The sequence below is a fragment of the Agelaius tricolor genome, unplaced genomic scaffold (assembly GCF_023055355.1).
Source record: "Agelaius tricolor isolate 1412-34295 unplaced genomic scaffold, bAgeTri1.0.p SCAF_6, whole genome shotgun sequence".
In the NCBI taxonomy this organism is placed as follows: domain Eukaryota; kingdom Metazoa; phylum Chordata; class Aves; order Passeriformes; family Icteridae; genus Agelaius; species Agelaius tricolor.
The window spans coordinates 50,291,578-50,305,252 of NW_027269266.1; the positions used below are offsets into that span (position 1 = coordinate 50,291,578).

Here is a 13,675-nt window from a genome sequence, read left to right on the forward strand (position 1 = left end):
ACGAAACTATTGATTTACACACCACCTGGTGGTAAATATCCCTGATAAATTTTGGGTCAGCTTCTTAAGGATTATTTGTGAATTTTCCTAGGTTCCTATTAAATGGATGGCATTGGAGTCAATTTTACACCGGATTTACACTCATCAAAGTGATGTCTGGAGTTATGGTGAGTTTAAAAGCAGTTACAATTATTGCAGATAGGTTGGAAAATTTCATTATTTGCTGGTGACTCTATACTGGCCCTTTTACTTTGCATTGTGAGAAGAGCAAGAGATCAAATATATTAACACAGTGCCCAAATCACCTATTCAATGAAGTAAAATCCCCATGAAACTGCAGGTATAAGATGTTTCACAGAATATGCTTTGGGTAATCAGCCCTCCCTTGAAAGGGGCCACAGGTAGGAGACTGGTCTATTTGCTGAAGTTCTGTTAAAGATTTTATTCAGCAACTTCACAGGAAATCTAGTGGAGCTGGCAATAGAGATGGATAACTAGGAGGACTTAAAATCACTGGTCATACTATCAGTTGGTGTCAATCAGTGTAACTCTGCTGAGGCCAAAAATGTTTATGCTGTCCTGGTACTGAGAGGACAATGCTAAAAGGGAAGCAGTGTGATAACCTCCTTAGAGAATTTATTTTGTATTTGGTATAGTTCATAAAGCCAGCTTGAAAGAAAGAAGCAGAAAGGAAACTTTCCAAAGCAACCTATTGCAAAATTTCCCCCCATGGGCTCTTATATTCCTGGAAAATATTTAATGCAGATGGTCAGATCCTATGTCCTTTTTGTAACAGTACAGCCTCTGGTCTTCTTAATCCAATTATGTATCTTGGCATCCAAAATCTTGTTTTGTATCCTAAGCTACTGGACAATCACAACAGCTACATCACAAGAGTCCATGGTATGTCAGCAAATGATGCTTAGGCAGCTGGTTTACACGTCTTTCAAAAACTGCTTTTGCTCATCTCCAGAGAGATTGTTTTCAAACAAAAAGAGAACTTCCATTTTTAAAACCAGTTGCGGTGTTGGAGTTGGGAGACAGTAACCTGCATTTCCTTTCTGTGGGGCCAGGAAGCCTGTAGAATGTTCAACACTGATATATTAGCTGAGATATAAAAAAAAAAAAAAGAAGGAAAAAAGCAAAACCTTAAATGGAAGCAGGATGATTTCAAAGTGTTATATATAATCTCTTTTTGAAATCATGGCAGAAAATGGTTTCTCAGGTTGGGGTTCTGGCAAAACAGTGCTTCCAGGGGACCTCTCTCTGCTTGCTACTTCTCCACACCTATTCAGAGCAGTCCAGCTCCTGGCAGTTTCTTTCATGATCTTCTCTTCCCACCCTACAGGTGTGACAGTTTGGGAGCTGATGACATTTGGTTCCAAGCCATATGAAGGGATTCCTGCCAGTGAGATCTCCTCTGTGCTGGAGAAGGGCGAGCGTTTGCCGCAGCCGCCCATCTGTACCATCGATGTGTACATGATCATGGTCAAATGTGAGTTCACACCTGGGCTTGTGGCTGCTCACAATCTGAGCTGAATAAGTAACTCAGTTGCATCTTATGCTGCCTTCCTGGTAATGGCACAGAAACAGGGTTGTGTGAAAAGAGTGGTGACACCAGAGTGTGTTCCCACACCTTGAGCTTTTCCTGGGAGCATGAGATGTGGCTTCATGAGTCACTCATTCAACCAACTAAGGTTTTTTTCACCATTCACACCACTGACTGATATTGTCAATTAGTTTAAACCTATACGGTCAGGGACTATAAATTAGCATGACACCAACCTCTGTGCCTCATACTCTGGTTTTGTATGCCTAGGAAATAAAATCAGCACTGCCTTCTCCTCCAAGCACCCCCTTGGTTCAGTAATGTGCTTCCCACTGCAAGCACACAGGTGGATTATTACTAAAGGACTGTTGGGAGTGCAGGCACAATCATAAATTTAGATACACACGAGGATTTAGAGTGCCTTTTCAAATTTCTTCCTCATTTTTGGCTGGTCCCTTTTTGGCATGCAGCTCAAGAGCAGAGGGTTTCTGAAGCACTTTTTGGCTGGTTTAGGACATGTCAAAGGACTTCTGAACCTCAAACCCCCTTTCCATCTATATCATCTACTAAATGTCAGATTACTACTACCTGTTTCCTGCACATCTCTAGGCTGTGACTGCCACATCCCTGCTCACTGCTGTGAGGATGTGATAAGCAGCCCACTAGGTGGCATTTAAGACCTTCTCACTGGAGGAATATGTACCTGTTCCTGAAACAGGAGCTATGAACACTCTGTAGTGCAGCACTTTTGGGGAATCCTAGAGCACACACATATTGCTCTGGTGGGACAAGCATCACACTAGGTGAGCCTGATCCTGTGCTCAGCAGGGCAACAGGAACCGCATCCAGAAGTGTGCACCTAGCCTGGGAGGTGCCCAGACCCCAAAGCAATGTCCTAGAAACTCCTCCTCAGAGATTCTGAACCCTACTGAGACCTCAGCCCCTATCTTTCCTTAGGGTCAGTCCAGATGTAGAAAGGAGGCCTTTTGCCAGGCACCTGATCTGGTACCTGTTGCTTGTAAAACACAGCCAATGGAGTGTCCCCATCCTTTCCATGCCATTACACTGAATTTAAATGCAAGAGTGTGAGCATCTGGGGGCTGAGCCTTCCTCCTGGCACAGGACTCGGTTGCACATCTTTTGCTGCTCTGGTCACCTCATGTTTGTAGGCTACAGTGCCGACCCTTTTGAAGCTGTGCCATTTTATCTAAAGGAATTCAGGATTCCCAGTGACCTCTTTTATAATCAGAAAGTATAATCTGAAATGTTCAAAGTTATTGCAAAATAATTACTAATTTTTAAATTTAAAAACTAGCATTTAAATATAAGCAACTTAAAGTCAGAAACAGTAGATTCTACTCCTGCAAGAACAGTGAATTCCCAAACACTCAATTTTATCTAATAGCAAGAAGCATTTCTTTCTGAATTAGTGAGGAATGATATTTCTAGCTGGTAAAAAGTCACTGGAAATGTTGAGATTTTGTCTAACGTGGATCTTTGCCTAATTCAGATTTCAGAAGGCATATAACCCCTTCATTTTCCCATTAATATAGATCAGCTGTTTCTTCTGAATTCCTCTAGACATACTAAGCTTGACCTTTATTATTTTTAATTTTAAACACAAGAGTCTCAAGATCAGCTCATCTGTTAGTTGATTACAGAAAATGTGGGTTTCCTAACTAATATCACATGTAAAACCTCCAGTATCTATATTTGAAATCTCTTCTAGCATTGATCCAAACTAAGCTGTAAGGACTTACTTTTGTTGAAGTCAGTTTACTAATTAAATACAGCTTAGTTGCAGTAATCTTTCAATATGTCTCCAGTGAGGATGTTTTGTATTTTAGAAGACATCTGGTACAGAGGGAGGCTTCTGCTGTAGGCTTCCCAGGGCTTCATGAAGCAGTCCAGTGACTGTCAGACAGCAAATCCTGGTACTGCAGGCAGCCACTGGTGTTAGTTTGATTCCTCTCCTTCAAGAGCTTTTTTCAAAGCAATCTAATTGGGATTATCCCTCAGGTGGGACCTGCCTGCCCACGTGGATGTAGACTCAGCCTGAAGCTTTTCCAATGTGGTGTTTTATTTCCGTCTTCCCAAAACTGCCAAGATCTGCATTTTAAATGATGAAATTCACACCCGTGGCTGGTGAATTAACTTTTATGGTGGTCCCTTAGGGGTAGCTCCTTTCTTTTTTCCACACATGACACTGCTTTTTTGCTGTTATATTTTATTTTAGACTCTGTGTTTGATCACCAATACAATTTTGTTTGTGCATTGCTTTTCCTGCAGGCTGGATGATCGATGCAGACAGCCGTCCCAAGTTTCGTGAGCTGATAGCTGAATTCTCAAAAATGGCCCGTGACCCTCCGCGCTATCTTGTCATACAGGTACTAAACACAGCGGTGGGAAGTGCCCTCTGATGGGCATTTGATCTGAGGCCTCAAGTAACTAGTAATGCATATGAGAACATATTATATGGATAACTGAAGGCCAGATTTATTGTTGCTTTCCAGGTTTTAACTCATTCAGCTAGAGCCACAAACAAAATGTCAAGACTGGTCACTATTTTCTTAGTACTGGTCTCAGTCTAGAACCAGAAACAGTCCATGAGAGGAGAACATAGTTTGATCCTCTTCAAAATGCAGTTATTTTACAGCACATGGACTGAGATTGCAGGTCTAGGTTCCCCTAAACTCTAGGTAAATTTGGTTAAACGCACAGATCGCTGAATGGGCCATTTACTTAAACATTGGACTTGCCTTGTGGGTCCCTTCCAACTCAGATTCCAACAGAGATTCTGTGAATCTATGAATCAAGATTTTGCATCTTGTGCCTCTTGTTAAATGACTTTGTCTCAGAGAGAAGGGGAGAATGAGGGCTTGAAAGGAGTCTGCAAGTTTTGTCTCATGCTGACTTTTTCAACAGGGAGATGATAGGATGCACCTGCCCAGCCCTACGGACTCCAAGTTCTATCGCACCCTGATGGAGGAGGAGGACATGGAGGATATAGTGGATGCAGATGAGTACCTCGTGCCACACCAGGGTTTTTTCAACAGCCCTTCAACGTCTCGCACTCCCCTCTTGAGTTCATTGGTATGAAAATTTTCCACTGTGGAAATATGACATGAAATTTTAAGAGTGAACTGCTTCTCATAATGTCTGTATTTTCTTTCTCTGTCTTTTAAGAGTGCTACCAGCAACAACTCTGCTACAACCTGCATTGACAGGAACGGGGTAAGTGGAATGACCTTTAATAAGGGAGTAAATCCTCCTATGTGGATCAGCTCCTACAAATCAGTCCCTTTAATATTGTTTTTCTCTACTTTCATCCTAGCAGGGGCACCCTGTGCGGGAAGACAGCTTTGTCCAGAGGTATAGCTCAGACCCAACAGGTGCTTTCTTAGAGGACAGCTTAGATGACAGCTTCCTACCAGCCCCAGGTGAGTACTTTTCCTGTTTTTCCATCCCATTGCCACTCATCCACAAGCCCTTTGCTTGTAAATATAATCATTTTCCTTCCTTTTCTGTAGAAATGAAGCAATTCAAATGCTTTCTACCCTTTGGCTCAGTAAATGGGAGTGGAAGCGTGTTCACATACCATTTTCCTAGCCTTTAGCTGTCTGCTTCTAACCATTCCTCATTTCAGTTCCCTCATGAGCCAGATTCCTTATGTTAGCCATGTGTGCCATCTAGGCAGGGAGTTTGCATGTGTGGTTATATGTTTAAAGCTGTCTACTTGAGAAAATAGCCTCTAAAAATTTTGGTTTCATTTTTTTACCATTTCAACAATATAAAGAGCTTTATGGCTGTTTCATTGCTTTCAGAACCTAATTCACAGAAGGCAGTTCATGGTTTCACGTGGACTTACAGTGTAGGCGGCCAGAGAGAGAGCCAGTGAGCACTGAGGGACATGGGGCTGGATAATGCAGTGATGAGGCTTTGTGTCCTTAAAAAATCCCAACCAAGAATATGCCATAGCTAAAAAGGGTGAAAGGCCCTGCGAGGAATAGCACTGACGTGAAATGTGGAGTCAGTGTTACTGCCAGTCCTGTATTTTCTAGGCATTTTCCTCATCTCTAAACATTTTTTCCAGGGAAACAGCTTCTGGCAGCTAACCTCCTAAACTGCCATTTCAGAACACTATCTGGGACACAGCCACCCACGCGCCACTAAAATCAGCAGTAGCTATCTCACTGTCTCATGGTCCAAGCCATCTTTCTGGTGGTTGGCAAACAAAATTCTTGAAGGTGAACCTCAGGGCAGCATGTTTGGTGCCCCAGAGTGGCAGTCCCTGCCTTTGGCTCTTTTCCACTCTGGGAAATTCAGAGATGTGCCATGTGCAAAGACCAAGTGGCAGCTGGGTTGAAACTAAATGTCAAGTGACACAAATGTCTGCATTAATTTTATATCTTCCTTTTCATTCCTTCTCATTTTAATTTCCTTTTTATTCTAGAGTATGTAAACCAATTGGTGCCCAAGAAAGCATCTGCCTCAGCAGTCCAGAATCCAATCTACAACAACTTCTCTCTCACAGCAAACTCAAAGGTTCCCACAGACTCCAGCTACCAGAATTCACACAGCACAGCTGTGGACAACCCTGAGTATCTCAACACCAACCAGTCTCCCCTGACCAAGACAGTCTTTGAGAGCTCTCCCTACTGGATCCAGGCGGGCAACCACCAAATAAACCTGGACAATCCTGACTACCAGCAGGACTTCTTACCGAAGGAAACCAAATCTAATGGTCTCTTGAAAGTTCCTGCAGCAGAAAACCCAGAGTACTTGAGGGTAGCAGCACCAAAAAGTGAATACATTGAAGCCTCAGCATGACCATAGAGAATTTCTTCTTGCAGCAAGGCAAGCTGGATAAGTGAACTGTTGACTGCTGCAAGAGTGAACTCTGGCTCAGAGCAAATGGCAACCACAATGCATCAAAAAGCACCTCTGCTTTTCAGCATGGGGCTTGGAAACTGCAAAGCCTGTCTGATGGTAGTTTGGGTCTTTCCTTGCCCATTTCCATGTAATAACTGAGGCCCATAGCCTGCGCTCAGACACATGTTGGGATGGAGCAGGATCTTCCTGGACTGAAGAAATATGGATGCATTCCTTTCATTTTCAAATGGTAGCATGGTAAAAAGCCACTCTGGGATGAACTCGAGAACTGTACACATTGTACAGTCAAATTCCTTTCTACATTCTGTATTTTTATAAATGTTTCTAACAGAAGTTTTGGATCTTTTACAAGATCAGATGCTTGTACTGCTCGTCTGCTAAGTGTTGCTCAGATCACCAGCAGGGAAAAGAATTATGTTCCAAATCTCCTGGAACTGAAACTGTTATTCCAAACCACCAGATTTTTACAAATTGGCTCCATATACTGCCTTTTGACCCAAAGGTGAGAAGTGCATCTGAGGGACGTATGGGCGATTCTGCCCAGGGCAGTATGGAGTGGATTGGTCTGGGGAAAACTAGCACAAGGAGCAAAATAGCACAATGCATCACCTGCTGACCACTACTGCTACAAACTGACAAGAGGAACATGCCTCCAAGTCACCTATACATGATTATAAATTGCTCACTAGTCTGTTTTCTGATGGTCAAACCCAAGACTTTTTTCTGTTCTGATCCTTTATGCAGCTGTCAAGTTGTCAAAATGCCTTTCTTCTTCAACAAAATTGTTAAAGATGTTGCCGTAACTGAAAAATGAAGTGTCAGATAATGTTTAACAGATTTCAATTAAATGTCAAGGAAATGCAAATAGTGGCAAATTGGAGCACTCACGAGACAGACTGGAAGAACTATACTAAATTAAACTTGACTAAGGCAAGAAATACAGGTAGTTCTGGCCAAGCAGCTTTATTTCCCATTTTAAAGGGACTCAAAGCAGAAATAATTTTCCCTTATACATTTGGCAAAGAAAAGGGGTACTATCTAAGTAGTACATTTCACTCACTTCAAGGCAAAATACTACCAATTGTTGGTAGTAGGCTGGGGCTAGTTAAATGTCCCTTTGGGGTTACTATTCTGGCAATGCAGGAGGAACAGTGAGAATGAATTAAGGAAAGAAAGAATAATCTAGAGTGATGGAAAATATTATCTCCCTCTTCTGAAGCACAGGGTTACCTACTGCTTCTTTTGAAATATGCAGCATCATCTTCTGGTTATTAGTGTGATACAGGCAGGCAAGGCAAGGCTAAGATCTTGGCTTGACAGTATAAATCAGTCACAGCAGCAAAAGCAGCTACTTTTTCCAGTGACCCATAAAATTATTCCATCACTAACATTTCTTATGAATGTAGGAGGAATAAAGTGCCTAAAGTGTGAATTTAGTCAGTCCTTTAGATGCATCCCACCAGCAGCTTGGCAGTGCTATTTTAATCAAACCACTAGATCTGAAAGCAAATTCTCGTTTGGGGACAAAGGCTCTTAACTAGTTGAATGTTGGCAACTTGCTTGAGGATAGCATAAGCAGCTGACTTGGAGAGGATCTGTAGTCTATATTAAGTAGCAAGAAATACTCATATTTATGCTGCTGCTGTGTTTAGAATACATCATTATGTGTTTCAGTTCAGGTATTCCATCTGAAGTCCAGGATCAAGTAGCAAATCCTTAGAGCACTATTTTTACAGAATTACTGAGGAAAGGAGACCTTCAGTCATGTGAAATGAGCCCTTTTTAAAGTAACATGCATTAGCAGTTTGTATGTGTACAGCTCATGGGTCCCACTACAGTACAGGGTGAAGTGGCATGTTGGGTCAGAATCCAGAGATTGTTCTGTTTGGTAGATGTGTCTCACCATGACCAAGTCCCAGACACAGCAGTGTGGAAGATGCGATGTTTGACTTGGATTATCAGTGGCTTTAATTTAAAACAGTAACCAAAATTCAGTTCCCACGTCCAATTAGAGCAGATTTCTCCTTGCATTCCTGGGAGCAGATTTGTTGTGTTGCTCTCACAAGTGTGTAACATGTGCACACAGGCAGTGCTGCTTTTCCCCACCCACTGCCCTGGCAGAAATGTACATAAAACCAAAAAAAGTTCTTAACAGAATTCACAGATAATTTTTCAATTTGCTGAAGATGTTACATCTCCAAGCAGAACACTAGAAAATCACATAGTGCATATTCTCCCACAGAATCTTTCAAACACTACTGCACAAAGGAATTTACTGATTTTAATCTGTTTAATCTGTTAGCTAAAACAAGAAAACCACTGAGAAATAGCATTATGTATCACCAGCATTATGTAGCATGAATAGAGATTAATGCCTGCCCTTTTAAAACAATTCAGGAGGGATTCAGTAGCAGCTCAGTGCTAGAAACAAGGAGATTCATCTAAAAATTAAGCAATCTAAGTTTGAAAGAATCTCTCTTTGAATGTGATGTTTTTGATGAAAAAAGTAGGAAAGAGATGTAGGACCACAAACTCTTGATACAAATGTAGATTCCAGACTGGTGGGATCAACTCTATTGTGAAGTATTTCTGGTAAATGGCATCTTGTAAGCCATGATTTGTAAGTTGGCAGCTCAGTAATGATTCAAAAGCCAGCAAAAAATAAAAACTAGGTAGTGCCTGCAGGGGCAGATACAGTGGCACTGAGAGCAGATGGGACTGTGCAGCAATGACTGTGGCTGGAAGCACAGGTGCTGTGCAGGCTGATGCTCACAGGTAACAGATAATAGCAATATACCAAATAATTTCCACCAGGATTAGGAAAAAAAACCAAACAACAAAACACAAGTAAGCAGCAGAAATGCCCTAGTTTACAGCCCATTGCAGCTCACTGAACATCAAACAGCAAGGAGACCCCAGCAGATTGTGTGTGCTCATACAGGAGACCATGGTTAAGCAGCATAAATCAACATCCAGAAATAACTTGAAAGGTCAGCTGGAGGTGTGGGTAGAAAAGGCTGATTTTAAAGACACAGCTAAATAGGGAAATGTAGCATTCCAAAGCCTCTTCTGAAAGCTGACAGTCTTACCACTAGAGAAAGATAAAATTTCCCTCTTTACTGTATTTCTCATGGAAGACCAAATAAAACACTCACAAATTATTCCTTAGCATCTATGCTAAAGCTGTAGTTATTACAGAACTCCTTTTGCAATAATAATTTAGGACTTTTAATAACTTCTGAGTGTATGAAAATGTAAGTTAAGAGTCTTCATCTTACTTTGATGTTTTCCAGTGACTGTGTGCAGTGTCAGCACACTTGATTTCATTGTGGTCCTTGGGTTGTTTTTTCTTCTGCTGCAAAGGGAGTTGATCTGGGAAATTTTCTTCATGTTGCAATAGATTTTGTCGAGTAAATTCATCCAGAGGCCAGGGACTTGCTACTGTTCCCAGCTGACAGTCAACACTGAAGTAAGCTCTTTTAGAGAGAGCAATTGGAACGAGATGTTGGTTTCTGGAATGCCTCAGGGTGATGCCCCATCCCACCCACCTCACCACGACTTGAAGCCTGCCCTAGCATTAGGAAATGTGGTCCTGTGGTTTGTTTGAAAGGAAGGGACTTGTATAGGGAGAGTAATGCCAGGGAAAGGCTGCAGCTGACCAGTCCATACCTGAGAGAGCTGCTGAGTTTGCACAGGGACATCACTGTGGCCACTGGCTGTTCCTGCAGGTACAGGTGCTGCTGTCCCTGAACCCAGCTTGATGTGAAGGGGGTTGCAGAGATTGCTTGTGCCAAAACCAATGTACATGGCATTTGTATTATGGGGGGTATCTCTTCTCTTCCCTGGGGGACATAGTTAGGGTTACAACAATGTCACAGGACCCCAAACAGCTTGATGAAATCCCATCAAAAAGTGCCTGGGGTGTTCCTGGTCTGTCTGCGGGTGCTCCAGGGTGTCAAGAAGAAACTTTGCATTTCCAGACGAGCGCTCATTTTTCACATTCAGGGTTCCACATTTTCTGTTAGTATGACCACTGCCTGTCAAATGAGCAGCCATTGTTTCCCCCAAAGTTTCTCTATGAGAAAACACTTGAATCAGGACAAAGTATGAAAATATACCTGTGTCCTTCTTGGTGGAAACTGTATACTCATGAAATGTCAGATTCTGTGTATAACACTTAGCAAGACTGCTTTGTAATGTTTTATCACCACTAGTTCAAATTTTTATATTGGGATCCCATTTTCGAGCTTTCTTCTTATAAGTGTTCCCTCTTTGTTCTGACATACAACTTTCAAGAAAAACCTTTTTAAATAAAAAAAAAAAAAAAAGAAAAAAAAAGTTTATACAAAAGAAGAACTTGACACCTTTAAGTAGCTTGTCAAATGGGCTGCATTAGGACCAAAGATGTAACGTCTTGTTTTCTTGCTTTAAAGGAATAAGGTATTGATCATCACTTCCACAGCCTCTTTTTATAGAGAAGAGCTACAGAGCTGCACCCTTCATTGGGGCAGGATCAGACTTCCACTGAGCAAAGAGAGCTTAGCAGGAGGGTGAGGCCTGTCCATAGAAAACCAAACTGAATATCAGGACCATGTATCACTTCAGGGCCAAACCTACAACCTCTACTTTGTATTGCACTTAATGCATTATCTAAACAGAGACACAGCCAAGAAAAAAGAAGCAAATAAATGATATTTTGGCTCAGTATCAGGAAAAAATACGATGTGAAGATGAGGCATGATAAAATAACTTCTTTGTGTGAGGAAGTGTGTAGGCAGGCAGTGAGACTTTAAAACAGTAACACTTTTGGTTATGTATTACTTTAATTATGCAGGGGAGTTGAAATTACAGAGCTTCCATGATATGCTTTGCTTTCTGCCATGTCTCCTGCCTACGTTTGATGTCTGTTGTAGGCAGATCACCACCTCTATCACCATGGCTCTGTGGACTGAGAATTGTGAGTTGGTGCAAGCCCTTCTTTTTTTGCAGGGAGAGAAAAGTGCAGCCCTAGTTGGCTGTCCCACAGTTAGTGGTCAAGCTAAGCCCTCAACAGCATCCAAAAATGGGTTTCCCAAGGCAAAAAATTGGCAGCTGAAGACCTACCTGGCAAAAGACACAGCACTTGTTGCACTGATGAAGTCAGCAGTCAGAATGCTGAACACCTTCAGCCAAGATTTGGGCCTGGGGCTTCATCAACTTTGCTGTCATCTTCTAACATGGTGCAGATGGGGCAACAGAGGTCCTATGGTCTCTTTCTATCTCTCACCTTGAAGTAATGGATTTTTCTGATTAATAAGGTGTAAACCAGAAATCAAAAGAAAAAAAAAAACAGAAATCAAAAATGCTTTTAACAACTGTAGTGGTAGAAGGTGTTGTTCCTATGCAGCCAATAGAGTACATAATTTCCAGTCAGGCTGGAATTTATCCAGACTCTTCTCCTTACCTCCCATAAGCTAGCTGGAGAGTGTGCATTTGCAACCACCATCAATGTTATCCTCATATTTTATTAAAGGGAATAATCAAAGTAGTTGTCTACAATGGTAGGAGGCTTGGCTCACATACCTACATTCCCTTTTTAATCCTACATTCCTAATAGAGTTCTCCTTGAAATTAATGGGATGTTGAAATTGATTACACTGAGAGTATAAAACAAGGCTAATGTTGAGTGATTTTTGAAAATCCCTCACAATAATCTGAGATCCTATGGATCCATTGCCCATTTTAGGCTGCTTTGTACTGATGCAATCAACTGAATATAAGGTATGATGACTTGGATTTAATAAACTGTCAAGCAATATATCCACAGATACAGATCCTCAGAACATTGTAAAGTTACTCAACTATGAAAGCACTATTTGTAAAATAAGAAACTCTTGACTTTTATATGGTTTAATGGTTTATACTGTTGATCAAAGATTGTTTGTATATGAGCGATGAAAAAATGAGGTGTATATTATTCTTTTTAATTGTTTTTAATTTTTGGAGGACTTTTATTGTAATATACTGTTGTATTTGGGGGGAACAAAAAGCAGGGGCTAGCTTGTAGCTTGTAGCCAGAGGAGAACTCACAGTAAGGGTTCTTTATTGATGGACTTGGATTTTTTTCTGGTTAAATTTATCACCTTGGGGATTTATCCAGAGCTTAGTGAAGCTAGTAACAGCCCTCTTTCCTCTCTTCAAGACTCTTTGGCTCTCTGCATGCACAGTGCTGGAGTTTCATAATGTGACCAATAATACAGGCAACCCTTGTGACTAGTGGAAGTGCAATATGAAAGCCCAGGTGCTGCTTATCAGGGCCTAAAAAAAGCTGCTCTTTTATGTGTCAGGTTCCCACTTCACTTCCATGACAAGAGCAGAAGCAGAGTGAAAGCAATCCCTTAAAGGCTGATCCATGTGTCATATGAAGCAATAGTCTTGGCCATTTCCAAAGTGCATAGCTAAGGCAAAATAAAGTCTCAACCAGAGTCACACTGATGACTTACATTGTTGTACTATACTAGGCAGGAAGAGAAATTCTCTTAGCAAAGGCTGAGCCAAATGAAGCCCCAGTGTACCCTGAGTATGGGTGTGTAATATCCAACTGGTGGAACACGTGGCTGACAAAGATTAAAGGAATTGCAGGGTCTTCAACATAACAGAGCAAAATACACTGCAAGACAGTAAAGAAGAGAGGAGCTGGAACTCTCAGTATGCACTCAGCCTGGATAGGTCCCTGGTATCACAATTAGTAAATGAAATAATTTTTGTCTTTATAGATTAATTTTGTACACAGAAAAAAAAAAAAGCCACAATAGCACCTTTCTCATTTTCATCTTTCCGTCCAGACCCTTCCAGTACATAGGCTGCATGTTTTACCAGCTCAACCTATTTTATGCAGAAATTATGTAGTCTTAATCTTCATATTACTGGTTCTCAGAAATGTCTAATGCGTATTAATGCATGATATTTTTATTTTAATAAAAGTAATTAAATAAATATTTGCTCTCTTGGCACATTATTTCCTTCCCCCCTGCTTTGAAATCAGCTGGCTTGATAAGATTCTAGATAAGTTAGTATTGCTCTGAAGAAGAATAATTAGTATCAAGAAGAAAATTGAAATATACATTGTACATCTATGCACCTCCTCTGAAGATCAGAAAGCAACTTGTAGATTTAAAAGTCCTTATCAGACAGGAAACTGCTGTTGTCTGTATCTGACAGAGGCAGAGCAATGCCTCTGCATTTACCCCAGAG

At 41.2% G+C, this 13,675-nt stretch overlaps 1 protein-coding gene across 2 annotated transcripts in view; it reads left to right on the forward strand.

Annotated features, from left to right (window-relative positions):
* The window catches only part of EGFR (epidermal growth factor receptor), a 157,719-nt gene extending 144,302 nt beyond the window's left edge, over window positions 1-13,417 (forward strand). The window contains exons 22-28 of one of the 2 annotated variants that reach the window (XM_071429765.1): window positions 92-167; window positions 1,349-1,495; window positions 3,839-3,936; window positions 4,475-4,642; window positions 4,736-4,783; window positions 4,884-4,989; window positions 6,003-13,417. In XM_071429765.1, coding sequence (XP_071285866.1) covers window positions 92-167; window positions 1,349-1,495; window positions 3,839-3,936; window positions 4,475-4,642; window positions 4,736-4,783; window positions 4,884-4,989; window positions 6,003-6,379 — 1,020 coding nt within the window. In that variant the 3' untranslated portion in view covers window positions 6,380-13,417. The remainder of the gene's footprint in view (window positions 1-91; window positions 168-1,348; window positions 1,496-3,838; window positions 3,937-4,474; window positions 4,643-4,735; window positions 4,784-4,883; window positions 4,990-6,002) is intronic. The other variant, XM_071429766.1, reaches the window with a different exon arrangement.
* Window positions 13,418-13,675: the final 258 nt, after the last annotated feature.